Source organism: Microcaecilia unicolor, chromosome 3 (genome assembly GCF_901765095.1).
Source record: "Microcaecilia unicolor chromosome 3, aMicUni1.1, whole genome shotgun sequence".
Taxonomy (NCBI): Eukaryota; Metazoa; Chordata; class Amphibia; order Gymnophiona; family Siphonopidae; genus Microcaecilia; species Microcaecilia unicolor.
Window position 1 is genome coordinate 529,866,754 of NC_044033.1, and position 14,299 is coordinate 529,881,052.

Consider the following 14,299-nt stretch of genomic DNA (forward strand, 5'->3'; position numbering starts at 1 on the left):
TGTCTTTATCTGCCGTTATTTACTGTGTAAAGTTCTTAATTCATAAATTCCGCTGGCCAAAGTTCTTACTGCAGTAGCAAAATGGATACAGTGGTTACCACAGAATTAAGCAAACAGCTCTGTGCTTTCCTTGTCATAGAAATTTGTGTTCCAGGAGCTCAGTGTGGATGCTTTCTCCAGCTGACCACGGTATTCAGGGAACGTTCCTGTTGTATTCAGCCCAGTGTGTAAATATAAGCTGAGCCACCAGGTGGCACCAGGTCACGCTCAAACCAGGCGAATGTCAGGTTGTTTTCCAGTTCCATAGAAGATCTTGGGGAGAAGCCTGTGTACTTGCTGAAACTCCATGCTAATTTAATGAGTTGCGGAAAGCTGCTTTGGATGTGCTTTTGAATTTGCTTAAATCCTACAAAGAAGTGACAACTGTAGAAATCTGCAATTTCATTTTTTTCCAGACTTATATATACTGTTCCGATCTGAGGAAGAAGGGCAACCTTCGAAAGCTAATCAAGAAATGTATTAAGTTATGTCCAATAAAAAAGGTATCATCTTATTTTCTTTTCCATGTTTTACTTTGTTTGATTTCTATAGATTCTACATGGAATGTTGCTATTCCACTAGCAACATTCCATGTAGAAGTCGGCCCTCGTAGATCAGCAATGTGGCTGCGCAGGCTTCTGTTTCTGTGAGTCTGACGTCCTGCACGTACGTGCAGGACGTCAGACTCACAGAAACAGAAGCCTGCGCAGCCTTCTACATGGAATGTTGCTAGTGGAATAGCAACATTCCATGTAGAATCTCCAATAGTAGCAACATTCCATGTAGAATCTCCAATAGTAGCAACATTCCATGTAGAATCTCCAGTGGTATCTATTTTACTGTCATAGTAATGCTTGAATGTTTTCACTTATATACACTGTCAGCTAGCACATTTGCTTATTTCCGATCTGAGGAAGAAGGGCAACCTTCGAAAGCTAATCAAGAAATGTATTAAGTTATGTCCAATAAAAAAGAGTATCATCTTATTTTCTTTTCCATGCTTTATTTTGTTTGAATTCTATTGATTTTTTTCCAGAAAAAGAGTGCCGATTAATTTTGTTGAATCTGGAAAAGTTTATGTTGGTTTGAATTGTTTTGCAAATTTTCTTTGGTAAAGTTCACACATAGCAGTCGGTATGTTTCACACTCATGCCCTGCGTTGGTCTGTGGATACGTGGGCCTGCTGCAGCTCTGCACAGCCCATGCAGACCTTGTACCCTAAATAACTCCGTGTCATCACGGGGTCCCGCAGGGGTCTGTGCTGGGTCCGTTGCTTTTTAATGTATTTATAAATGACCTAGAGATGGGAATAACTAGTGAGGTAATTAAATTCGCCGATGACACAAAATTATTCAGGGTCGTCAAGTCGCAGGAGGAATGTGAACGATTACAGGAGGACCTTGCGAGACTGGGAGAATGGGCGTGCAAGTGGCAGATGAAGTTCAATGTTGACAAGTGCAAAGTGATGCATGTGGGTAAGAGGAACCCGAATTATAGCTACGTCTTGCAAGGTTCCGCGTTAGGAGTTACGGATCAAGAAAGGGATCTGGGTGTCGTCGTCGATGATACGCTGAAACCTTCTGCTCAGTGTGCTGCTGCGGCTAGGAAAGCGAATAGAATGTTGGGTGTTATTAAGAAGGGTATGGAGTCCAGGTGTGCGGATGTTATAATGCCGTTGTATCGCTCCATGGTGCGACCGCACCTGGAGTATTGTGTTCAGTACTGGTCTCCGTATCTCAAAAAAGATATAGTAGAATTGGAAAAGGTACAGCGAAGGGCGACGAAAATGATAGTGGGGATGGGACGACTTTCCTATGAAGAGAGGCTGAGAAGGCTAGGGCTTTTCAGCTTGGAGAAGAGACGGCTGAGGGGAGATATGATAGAAGTGTATAAAATAATGAGTGGAATGGATCGGGTGGATGTGAAGCGACTGTTCACGCTATCCAAAAATACTAGGACTAGAGGGCATGAGTTGAAGCTACAGTGTGGTAAATTTAAAACGAATCGGAGAAAATTTTTCTTCACCCAACGTGTAATTAGACTCTGGAATTCATTGCCGGAGAACGTGGTACGGGCGGTTAGCTTGACGGAGTTTAAAAGGGGTTAGATAGATTCCTAAAGGACAAGTCCATAGACCGCTATTAAATGGACTGGAAAAATTCCTCATTTTTAGGTATAACTTGTCTGGAATGTTTTTACGTTTGGGGAGCGTGCCAGGTGCCCTTGACCTGGATTGGCCACTGTCGGTGACAGGATGCTGGGCTAGATGGACCTTTGGTCTTTCCCAGTATGGCACTACTTATGTACTTATGTACCTGCCTCCCCTCGCTCTCTCTGGGCAGTGACACAGAAATAGGCAAGACCGATGACACACTGATTTTAAAATCTGTCTGCCTATGTCTTAATACAACACAACACAACATGTTAAGAGCTGATTAATATTTGAACTTTACTTACTAATCCCCCCTGTTGACAAAGCTGTGCTAGCAGCTGGCAGTGCAGTAATGCCTTGTAAACAGGGGAGGTAAATAAACTGGGGCTTTTGTAGGTCGCTCCCTAGATCTTTTCTCTGAACACATACTTCCCCCTCCCCACCCAACCTTGTGGCTCTGTTTTCCTTCAGGACTATGCAGTTGTCAGTGAGTTTGAGTTACACAATGTACAAACACCCACACCACACTATTCTTGTGAGACTGTCACGTGAACAGTGAAGAAAACTTTGGCCATCACGTGGATCAAGCCAGATGAAAACAGAACAGCTGTCCCAGAAGCAGTGCCTTCAGCAGGCAGGTCCTGAGAAAGGTCAGAGGGCATGAACAAACCAGGAGGAGATATGGCTTGGAGGGATTGGGGACAGGATGATGGAGGCTAACTGGGAGGAGAGGCTAGTGGAGTTGAGAGTGATTGGGATGGGACTGGGGGTATTTTAGAGGAAATGTGGGTCGAGAGACAGAGAGAGATTCTGGAGAAATTGAATTTCGTCTTCTTTACACATATTGCTCTGAGTCTGCCTCAGAGGTGGATTGGTTACATCAGTGGAAAGCACCTCCTCCCCCAACCTTATCATCCAGGGCTTAGTCTATCCAGCAGGGTTCCTAGCTCTCATGCTGAAGTGGAGGAGTCGCCTAATGGTGTAGGCCGAGAACCTAGGGAACTGGGTTGAGGGCCACCGAGAGGGGTGGGCGGGTGGGGGGACAGCAAAATTCCCCGGGCCCAACGGGGTGTGTGTGGGGGGGGGGGGGGGGAAGCTTCTTCCTGCCGGCTTCTAGGTCTGTCCTCTTCTGCTCCTGTCTGCCGCCCAGGATCCAGATGATTATATTAACACAATATTGTGTTAATGACATCATCCAAGTCCCGGCACAGACAGAAGCAGCGCAGGAGAGGACAGCGTGAGGGAGCAGACAGAAAGGTGTGGGGATGGCGGCAAAAGTGGAGGGGGGGAGGGTAGAGCACGGCAGTCCAGTCCTGGCGGCCCTGACTAGGTTTGTACCCTGGGCAAGTCACTTAACTCTCCATTGCCCCAGGCACAAAAGTAGGGTTACCATATTTTGTCCCCCAAAGAGGAGGACACATGTCCTTCCCCCACCCCCCCGCCTTTCATATCCCACACATGTCACACCCTTACTCTGCCTCCTGTGACACCCTCGCTCCACCCCATCACATTTTCCCCTCCCCCTTGTCACATACCCCTCCTCCCTGACACCCCCCTCCCCTTACCTTACTACTGCCCTGGTGGTCCAGTGACCTCTTCGGGGCAGGAAAGAGCCCCTTCCTTCCTGCCTGGAGCGCTGCCCTGCATACATCCTTCTTTTTGCTGATCCTCGGCGCTGAGTCAAAATGGCTGCCGAGAGTTGAAGTCTCGCGAGTTCACTTCAACTCTTGGTGGCCATTTTGAATCGGCACCGAGGATCAGCAAAAAGAAGGATGTATGCAGGGCAGCGCTCCAGGCAGGAAGGAAGGGGCTCTTTCCTGCCCCGAAGAGGTCACTAGACCACCAGGGCAGTAGTAAGTAAGGGGAGGCTAGCAATCTGCCCGTTTGTCCGGATTTCTGTTGTTTTATACTGATGTTTATTACATGCTTTCTACTGTACTATGTATTTGTATTGTTGAACCGGAGTCAGGAAGTATTCCTGATGTCAGGAAGTATTTTTTCACGGAGAGGGTGGTGGACGCTTGGAATGCCCTCCCGCGGGAGGTGGTGGAGATGAAAACGGTAACGGAGTTCAAACATGCGTGGGATATGCATAGAGGAATCCTGTGCAGAAGGAATGGATCCTCAGAAGCTTAGCTGAAATTGGGTGGCGGAGCAGTTGGGGGGAAGAGGGGGTGGTGGTTGGGAATCAAGGATAGGGGAGGGCAGACTTATACGGTCTGTACCAGAGCCAGTGATGGGAGGCGGGAAATACTGCTGGGCAGACTTATATGGTCTGTGCCCTGAAAAGGACAGGTACAAATTCAATTCAAGGTAAGGTATACACATATGAGTTTGTCATGGGCAGACTGGATGGACCATGCAGGTCTTTTTCTGCCGTCATCTACTATGTTACTATGTTACCTGTATGGTATTGTGTGAGCCACATTGAGCCTGCAACTAAGTGGGATAATGTGGGATATAAATGCGTTAAATAAATAAATATATCTTCAGCTATAGACAAGCCACTGGAGCTAACCGTTATCTCAACCTTAATATTCTCTGCTTCTCAAATAATTCTCTACCTTATATTGCAAAGGTCAGTAGAATAGGGGAGTTATAATAGGATCTGTCAGAAAAGCGTACTCGTCGCCTCCTCTTTGGCTGAAGAATTCAATGAGCCAAGCATACGATTAGGGGTGGTACCACAATCCTCATCAATCCAGTTTTAGACCATTTATTAGTCTTTGTTTTATTCTCAAAAATTTTTTTATAATACTTTTTACTTTTTCAAAAACATCCTTGTCTTTCTTTGCATTTTGCATTTATAAAAAATTAACTGACATTGAAATATCAAACTTTACTACCACTTCCTTTCAAATACATTTCCTAACTAGCTGGCTGAAGATCAATCCTAGCCAAAGAAAGTCTCTAAATGAAACATACATATTATGGAAATGGGACTTGATATACTGCCTTTCTGAGGTTTTTGCAACTACATTCAAAGCGGTTTACATATATTCAGGTACAGTGGTCCAGGCTAAAAGAAGTAATAAACAGGGCCACAGACCTTTATGTAAGGAGAGTAAATAAAAGCAAGAGAAAAAGGAAACCGATATGGTTCCCAAAGCAAGCGGCTGAGAAAATAAAGATTAAAGAGTTAGCGTTCCAGAAATATAGAAAATCTCAAGAGGAGGAACACGGGGAGGAATACCGGATGAAACTGAAAGAAGCCAAGAGAGAGGTTCGTCTGGCGAAGGCGCAAGCGGAAGAACAAATGGCTAGAAATGTAAGGAGGGGAGACAAAAACTTCTTCAGGTATATTAGTGAAAGGAGAAAGACTATAAAGGGAATTGTGAGACTAAAAGATACAACAAAACGCTATGTAGAAAATGATGAAGAAAAAGCCAATTTGCTAAATAGATACTTTTGTTCTGTTTTCACTGAAGAAAACCCTGGGGAAGGACCAAGAGGGACTGGCAAAAGTACACCTGAGAATGAGGTGAATAAAGCACCGTTCACGGAAGAGAGTATGTATCAACAACTTGGAAAGCTAAAGGTGGACAAAGCCATGGGGCCGGACGGGATCCACCCCAGAATACTGAGGGAGCTCAGAGAGGTTCTGGCGGGTCCTCTTAAAGACTTGTTTAATAAATCCTTGGAGACGGGAGAGGTTCCGAGGGATTGGAGAACGGCGGAGGTGGTCCCTCTTCAAAAAAGTGGGGATAGGGAAGAAGCTGGAAACTACAGGCCGGTAAGCCTCACTTTGGTTATTTGAAAAGTAATGGAAGCGATGCTGAAGGAAAGGATAGTGAATTTCCTGGAAGCCAATAAGTTGCAAGATCCGAGACAACATGGTTTCACCAAAGGGAAATCATGCCAAACGAATCTCATTGAGTTCTTTGATTGGGTGACAGGAGAATTGAATCAAGGACGAGCTATGGACGTAATCTACTTAGATTTCAGCAAAGCTTTTGACACGGTTCCCCACAGGAGGCTCTTAAATAAACTGGAAGGGCTGAAGATAGGACCCGAAGTGGTGAACTGGATTAGGAACTGGTTGACGGACAGAAGCCAGAGGGTGGTGGTGAATGGAATTCGCTCGGAGGAGGGAAAGGTGAGTAGTGGTGTGCCTCAGGGATCGGTGCTGGGACCGATTCTGTTCAATATATTTGTGAGTGACATTGCCGAAGGGATAGAAGGTAAAATTTGCCTTTTTGCGGATGACACCAAGATTTCCAACAGAGTGGACACCCCGGAGGGAGTGGAAAACATGAAAAAAGATCTGAAGAAGCTAGAAGAATGGTCTAACGTTTGGCAATTAAAATTCAATGCGAAGAAATGCAAAGTGATGCACTTAGGGAGTAGAAACCCTCGGGAGATGTATGTGTTAGGCGGGGAGAATCTGTTAGGTACGGACGGGGAGAGGGCTCTTGGGGTGATAGTATCTGAGGATCTGAAGGCCACGAAACAGTGCGACAAGGCGGTGGCCGTAGCTAGAAGATTGCTAGGCTGTATAGAGAGAGGAGTGACCAGCAGAAGAAAGGAGGTTTTAATGCCCCTGTATAAGACGTTGGTGAGGCCCCACCTGGAGTATTGTGTTCAGTTTTGGAGGCCGTACCTTGCGAAGGATGTTAAAAAAATGGAAGCGGTGCAAAGAAAAGCTACGAGGATGGTATGGGATTTACGTTCCAAGACGTATGAAGAGAGGCTTGCTGACCTGAACATGTACACCCTGGAGGAAAGGAGGAACAGGGGCAGGGCCGTGCCGATGCGGTAAGCGAGGTAAGCGCCGCAGGGGGGCGCCCACCTCTGGAGGGCGCCGCCGCGGTGCTTACCCTCGCCCCGCGCCGCAAAGGCCTTTAAATATTTTACCTGGGTCGCAGCAGCGTCAGTGAAAGCGCTGCCGACCAGCAAGGGCGGGGCGGTGGGGGCGGTCCGCCCCGAGTGTCATCAGAAAGGGGGGTGCCGCCGCTCCCGCTGCTCTTCTTCCTGGCAGCCCCTCCCCCGCACCAGCCCTTTAAAAATAAATTGCCGACGCGAATAGCGAGCGCAGCACCTCATGTGCAAGTAAAAGAAGCGGATCCGATCATCTCATTGGGCCTTCCCTCACTGTCCCGCCCTCCTCTGATGCAACTTCCTATTTCCTCTAGGGCGGGACAGTGAAGGAAGGCCCAATGAGATGATCGGATCCGCTTCTTTTACTTGCACACAAGGTGCTGCGCTCCCTATCGCGTCGGCAATTTATTTTTAAAGACCGGGTGGCAGGGAGAAGACGAGGCAGGGTGAGGGTGGGGGACAGATGGGGTGAAGGTGGGGGGGACTCGGATAGCAGAATGGACTGGGTGGGAGACAGATGGGGTGAGGGGGACTCGGATGGGCAGAAGGGACTGGGTGGGAGACAGATGGGGTGAGGGTGGGGGGCACTTGGATAGCAGAAGGGACTGGGTGGGAGCCAGATGGGGTGAGGGGGACTCGGATGGGCAGAAGGGACTGGGTGGGAGACAGATGGGGTGAGGGTGGGGGGCACTTGGATAGCAGAAGGGACTGGGTGGGAGCCAGATGGGGTGAGGGGGACTCGGATGGGCAGAAGGGACTGGGTGGGAGACAGATGGGGTGAGGGTGGGGGGCATTTGGATAGCAGAAGGGACTGGGTGGGAGACAGATGAGGTGAGGGGGACTCGGATGGGCAGAAGGGACTGGGTGGGAGACAGGGTGAGGGTGGGGGGCACTTGGATAGCAGAAGGGACTGGGTGGGAGCCAGATGGGGTGAGGGGGACTCGGATGGGCAGAAGGGACTGGGTGGGAGACAGATGGGGTGAGGGTGGGGGTGAGGGTGGGGGGGCACATGGATAGCAGAAGGGACTGGGTGGGAGACAAATGGGGTGAGGGTGGGGGCACTTGGATAGCAGAAGGGACTGGGTGGGGGACAGATGGGGTGAGGGGGACTTGGATGGGCAGAAGGGACTGGGTGGGAGACAGATGGGAGAAGGGGCATGGATCTGGAACTGGGGTCTGAAAAGTGAGCAGGAGGGAGAATGGGGTCATGCCTGGGGCAGAGGTGGATGGGAGAATCAATGGATCTGGAACTAGGGGCAGCCGCAGGTGGGAACTGGGAGCCGAAAAGAGGGGGCATTGAGAGAGGGGGGATAGATCCTGGATGGAATGGGGAGTGAGAGGGAGGGCAGACCCTGAATGGATGGGAGGGGGAAAGAGAGAGGGCAAATGGTGAATCGAAGGAGCAGAGAGAAAGGGCAGACAGTGGATAGAAGGGAGTGAAAGAGCAGACAGTGGATGGAAGGGGCAGAGATAGAGGGCAAATGCTGGAGGGAAAGGAGAGAGAGAGGGCAGATGGTGGATGGAAGGGGGAGAGAGAGATGGCAGACTGGGGCAGATGGTGGATGGAAGGAGCAGAAATAGAGGGCAGATGTGGATGGAAGGAACATTAGAGAGGGCAGACACTTGAGAGCAGAGAGAGAGCGAAGACAGATGCTGGATGGAAGGAAGACGGTGAAAAGAAGATGAGGAAAGCAGAAACCAAAGACAACAAACTGTAAATATATATTTTTATTATTTTGCTTTAGGATATAGTATTTTAGCTGTGTTAATAAATGTTTATAAATAGAACATGTAAATAAGGTAATCTTTTTATTGGACTAATTTTAATACATTTTGACTTAACTTTCAGAGAACAAAACCCCCTTCCTCAGATCAGGATAGGATACTGTAACAGCACTATACTGTATTGACCTGAGGAAGGAGATTTTGGCCTCTGGAAGTTAAATGTATTAGTCCAATAAAATGGTATTATTTTATTTTCTGTATTTGTTTTATTTCTATTTGTTAATTTGTAAAGTGGTGATTGGTATTTGTTAGTTTTTTCAAATTTACATCTGCTGTCTTTATATTTTGCACAGTACTAGGAGACATTTTCTGTTTCTGTGGCGTTGCATTATATGCAGAGTCTGGCATTGGGGGTTCAGTTTAATTTTTGTCTAAATAGAAAGTTTATGATTACTTATTCTATAGTGGATTAGGGTGTATCTGTGTTTGTGAAAAAGACATGGCTTTCAGTTGGCATTGACTGTGCAGGATCGACGATCTGTACTATTCTGTCTGGTTTCGTTTTACAATAGGTGAATTGATGTTCTAGTGCTCACTGTAGTGCTTAAGATGCTTTCCTTTCCCTTGTGTGACTCATAGAAACGACTGCTTATGGTATGGTAAAATTGCTCTATAGGTCGTGTTTTGTATTCTCGGTATGCCTAGTACTGGATTTGGGGGGGGGGGTGTTAAAAAAATGACCGGCCCCGGGTGTCAACTACCCTAGCTACGCCACTGCTGCCGACGTCTCCCTTCCCTTGCACTCGTTGGTTCCCTCAGTGTCCCGCCTTCTTCTGACGTCAGAAGAAGGCGGACACTGAGGGAACCAAGAGCGCAAAGGGAAGGGAGATGTCGGCAGCGCTCCGCTTTCACTGACGCTGCTGCGACCAGAAGTAAAAGATTTAAAGGCCCCAAGGCGCGGAGGGAAGGGCAGAGAGGCATGGATGGGAGGGCAGAGAGGCATCGATGGGAGGGCAGGGCCCAGGGAGAGGACAAATTGCTGGAAGGGGAGGGGAGAGAGGATTGCTGGCTATGGATGGAGGAGGGAAGGGCAGAGAGGGACAAGGATGGACATGGGGGCCCAGGGAGAGGACAAATTGCTGGAAATGGAGGGGAGGGGAGAGAGGAGGATTGCTGGCTATGAATGGAGGAGGGAAGGGCAGAGAGGGACAAGAATGGACATGGATGGGAGGGCAGGACCCAGGGAGAGAGGAGAAATTGCTGGAAATGGATATAGAGCAAGAAATGAAGAAGAAAGGAGAAAAGTAAAGAAATAAATGGAAAGGAAGCCCTGGAAATGGAGTTAAGAGGACAGATAGCAGCAGAATCAGATACTGGACCAGCATGATTGAAAAAAGAAAGTCACCAGACAACAAAGGTAGAAAAAAAATCATTTTATTTTCATTTTAGCATTTGGAATATGTCCACTTTGAGAATTTACATCTGCTATCTTATTTTGCAATGTATACCAATTTGTTTCTAAGAATATTGCTGACAATTCCTTTCAGTGTGGCAAGTGGTGAGCGATCATTTTCATGGGGGGGGGGGGGGCGTGATCATTTTCACGGGGGAGGGGGGGCGCCAATTGATAGTCTGCAGGGGGGCGCCAGAGACCCTAGGCACGGCCCTGAACAGGGGTGATATGATACAGACGTTCAAATATTTGAAATGTATTAATCCGCAAACAAATCTTTTCCAGAGATGGGAAGGCGGTAGAACGAGAGGACATGAAATGAGATTGAAGGGGGGCAGACTCAGGAAAGATGTCAGGAAGTATTTTTTCACGGAGAGGGTGGTGGACGCTTGGAATGCCCTCCCGCGGGAGGTGGTGGAGATGAAAACGGTAACGGAGTTCAAACATGCGTGGGATATGCATAGAGGAATCCTGTGCAGAAGGAATGGATCCTCAGAAGCTTAGCTGAAATTGGGTGGCGGAGCAGGTGGGGGGAAGAGGGGGTGGTGATTGGGAGGAGAGGATAGGGGAGGGCAGACTTGTACGGTCTGTACCAGAGCTGGTGATGGAAGGCGGGACTGGTGGTTGGGAGGCGGGAAATACTGCTGGGCAGACTTATATGGTCTGTGCCCTGAAAAGGACAGGTACAAATTCAAGGTAAGGTATACACATATGAGTTTGTCTTGGGCAGACTGGATAGACCATGCAGGTCTTTTTCTGCCGTCATCTACTATGTTACTATGTTACATGCAGGACGTCATACTCACAGAAACAGAAGCCTGCCCGGCCGCATTGCTGATCTGCAAGGGCAGGCTTCTACATGGAATGTTGCTAGTGGAGGAGTAGCCTAGTGGTTAGTGCAGCGGACTCTGATTCTGGGGAAGTGGGTTCAATTCCCACTGCAGCTCCTTGTGACTCTGGGCAAGTCACTTAACCCTCCATTGCCCCTGGTACAAAATAAGTACCTGAATATATGTAAAACCACCTTGAATGTAGTTGCAAAAACCTCAGCAAGGCAGTATATCATGTCCCATTTCCATAATATGTATGTTTCATTTAGAGACTTTCTTTGGCTAGGATAGATCTTCAGCCAGCTAGTTAGGAAAATGTATTTTAAAGGAAGTGGTAGTAAAGTTTGATATTCTGATGTTAGTTGATTTCTGTAATATTTTCTTGACAGGAATTGTAGAAGGAGAGGCCTTTAGAAATGTGCAGACAGTTTGAAATATCTGCCACCTACCACTGATTCTCTCAAAATTTGATGTTTTTCAGCAGCACCATATGACCCCCCAGCATCCAAATAGTCCTTCTGGAGCATCTAACTCCACTGCGCAGCTCCCATTGTTCTGATTTCCACACTCTTTGCAATTTTTAAAAACTCCTGCTCTTTAAAGGAGAAATGGAAGGGATGTGTGTTCATTTTCTAATGAAAAGAAAAATACAACATTATCCTATTTCTTTTCATTAGAAAACAAAATGACAAATAACCCTCTGAATTTCAGAGTATTTTCATTTCCCTTTTGATTTTGGAAAAGGAAAGGAAATGTTAAAATTGACCTCCCCCCTCCTGTGTATCCCCTAAATCCCTATCCTCTCAGACTATTTACCCCATCTGTGGGGACTCTAGAGGAAGTGAGGTGGGAGCAATCCCCAATCACTTCTGCCCATTTTAAAGATGGTGGCAGTCTGAGAAATACAGAAAACAATTGCAGCAATATTCATTAGAAAACAAATGTACTCTTTTTGAAGATCATGCACATGAAAACACATCTCTCAGTCAACAGCTGGAAAAAAAATTAAACCCAAGGACAAGAATCTTGGTACAGATAGAGAAGAAACACGATGCAAAAAACACAGAAGAAACCAGTCTTCGCAAAAAAACAACAATAAACAAAACAGCGAAGATGACTAATAAAAATAAAACCAAAAATAAAAAATATATATAAAAAATATGTAAAAAAAAGACAACACTTCAAATATGAAAATGAAAAATATTTATGGACCATAAAATTAATGCAGAATACAGGAGAACAGGACTCGACACAGCTGTGTTTCGGCCGGTAAGGCCTGCGTCAGGAGTCTCACCATATAAAATGTCTTTCTCTAATTCTATAGCGGATGTTTTTAAATTAATATGTAGAACAGCTTGTAGGTGAATTGTATTAAGGATGTCTGTATAAACAGCTCTCCAGTTGTCTCTTCAGGGAACTTGTGTTGCTCAAAATCACTCGAAACAATATAGACCAGAGATGCTCAAGTAGGCGTCTCGCATCTATGAAGAGACAACTGTGTCGAGTCCTGTTCTCCTGTATTCTGCATTAATTTTATGGTCAATAAATATATTTTTAGTTTTCATATTTGAAGTGTCGTCTTTTTTTTACATATTTTTATATATATTTTTTATTTTTGGTTTTGTTTTTATTAGTCACCTTCGCTGTTTTGTTTATTGAAGAAACACGATGACCATTAACATGACATGACACAATCACATCTGAAGATGGGACCTGTGAGGTGTCAAAGGTTCATGTAGTATTTTATACTGACCCCTTAAAGGGTACCTAACTTGCAAAGAGCTCAGAGGCTCTTTTACTAAGCCGTGTAAGCGTCTACGCGCTTCAAAATGCAGTTACTGGCAAGCTACCGCGTGGCTCTTGCGGTAATTTCGTTTTTGGTACGTGTCCGATACATGCATCCGAAAAATGTATTTTTGGATGCACGTATTGGGCACGCAGCAAGTGGCATTTGACGCGCATTGGTCTTTACCGCCCGGTTACTGCGTGAGACTTTACCACTAGGTCAATGGCTGGCAGACCCAAAATGGACACGCGGCAATTTTCATTTTGGCCCACGTCCATTTTCGGCAAAAACTTTTAAAAGGCATTTTTTTTGCAGGTGCGCTGAAAAATGACTCTGCACACGCCTGAAACTCGCGGCTACACTAACGCAGACCATTATCAGTGCACCTTAGTAAAAGGACCCCTCAGCTTTTCCCTTCACTGAACTCTATAATTTTGGTAACATCTTATAATGCTCTCCTCTTTAATTTCTTTCCACAGGAGTCGTATAAATGCAATGCTGACTCTAATCTTTGCAACCTTAGTCAAAATAAGACCTACAGACTTACTTAGCATGAACGGGGTGTGGCTGTGGAGAGGTGAGCATCATACTGTACCTGTCTGCAATGTCTCCAAAAATAACCGCTCCAAAGAGGACTCCCAGCATGAAGGTGGGCTGGGCTAACTTAGCAAGCCACGCTCGCTCGCAGACCAGGTCCCAGTCTGTGACAATGCTGCTCTCCAGCTTGGTCTGATCGTAGAGGAATCCATCCGAGCAGGACTGCGTGCTCCGTGGTCCTTCGTAATCGTAGGTCAGGTTAAAAGCATCTTCCCTTCGGGTCCTGCTGCACTGGGTGAGTTCCCAGACCTCTCCGTTCTCTAGCTGGACCACGAGGTAATCTTTGGCTGATGTCCATAGCTCCCAGGCATCTTCAATTCTGTTGCTGGAGGAATTGGCCAGCAGAACAGAGGTAACATTGCCAGGAACGTTACACACATGTTTAGGAGTTATCGCAATGAAAACGGAGGCCAGGTAGTGAATGCCACAGGAGATCGCTTGAAAGATGGATGCAAAATATATGCATGCCTGGAATCTGCAGAGACAAAGAGGGCAGTGTGTTAAAAGCATAATCCAAACCCTGAAGAACGTCACTAATTCCTACTGACAATTGATCTGACTTCACTCGCATGAGGTGCCCGTGCTCTGCAGGCACCTTTCCGTCTTCTTCTGAGGCCTATGGACAGCACATCATGCTCCAAGCCAGGCTCTTAAGGGGAAGGGGGGCAGAGAGCAGCTGGGGAAGGAATGCACCAAACACCCAAAAAAACAAAGAAGAAAAGCTTTCAGTTTTCACTTTGGTCCTCCACATTCAAATGTGCAGCACTAGGGTTACCATATTTTGTCCCCCAAAAAGGAGGACACATGCCCTGCCACACCACACACCCCGTCCCGCCCCCTGTCACACCCTCGCTCCACCCCCTGTCACATACCCCATCACCCCTCCTCCCGGTCACCCC

At 46.8% G+C, this 14,299-nt stretch overlaps 1 protein-coding gene across 2 annotated transcripts in view; it reads right to left on the bottom strand.

The window, feature by feature from the left end:
* The window catches only part of LOC115467337 (solute carrier family 22 member 16-like), a 108,089-nt gene that overhangs the window by 64,062 nt on the left and 29,728 nt on the right, over positions 1-14,299 (bottom strand). For both annotated transcript variants that reach the window (XM_030199211.1, XM_030199210.1), the window contains exon 2: positions 13,399-13,875. In XM_030199211.1, the coding sequence (XP_030055071.1) occupies positions 13,399-13,875 (477 nt within the window). The remainder of the gene's footprint in view (positions 1-13,398; positions 13,876-14,299) is intronic.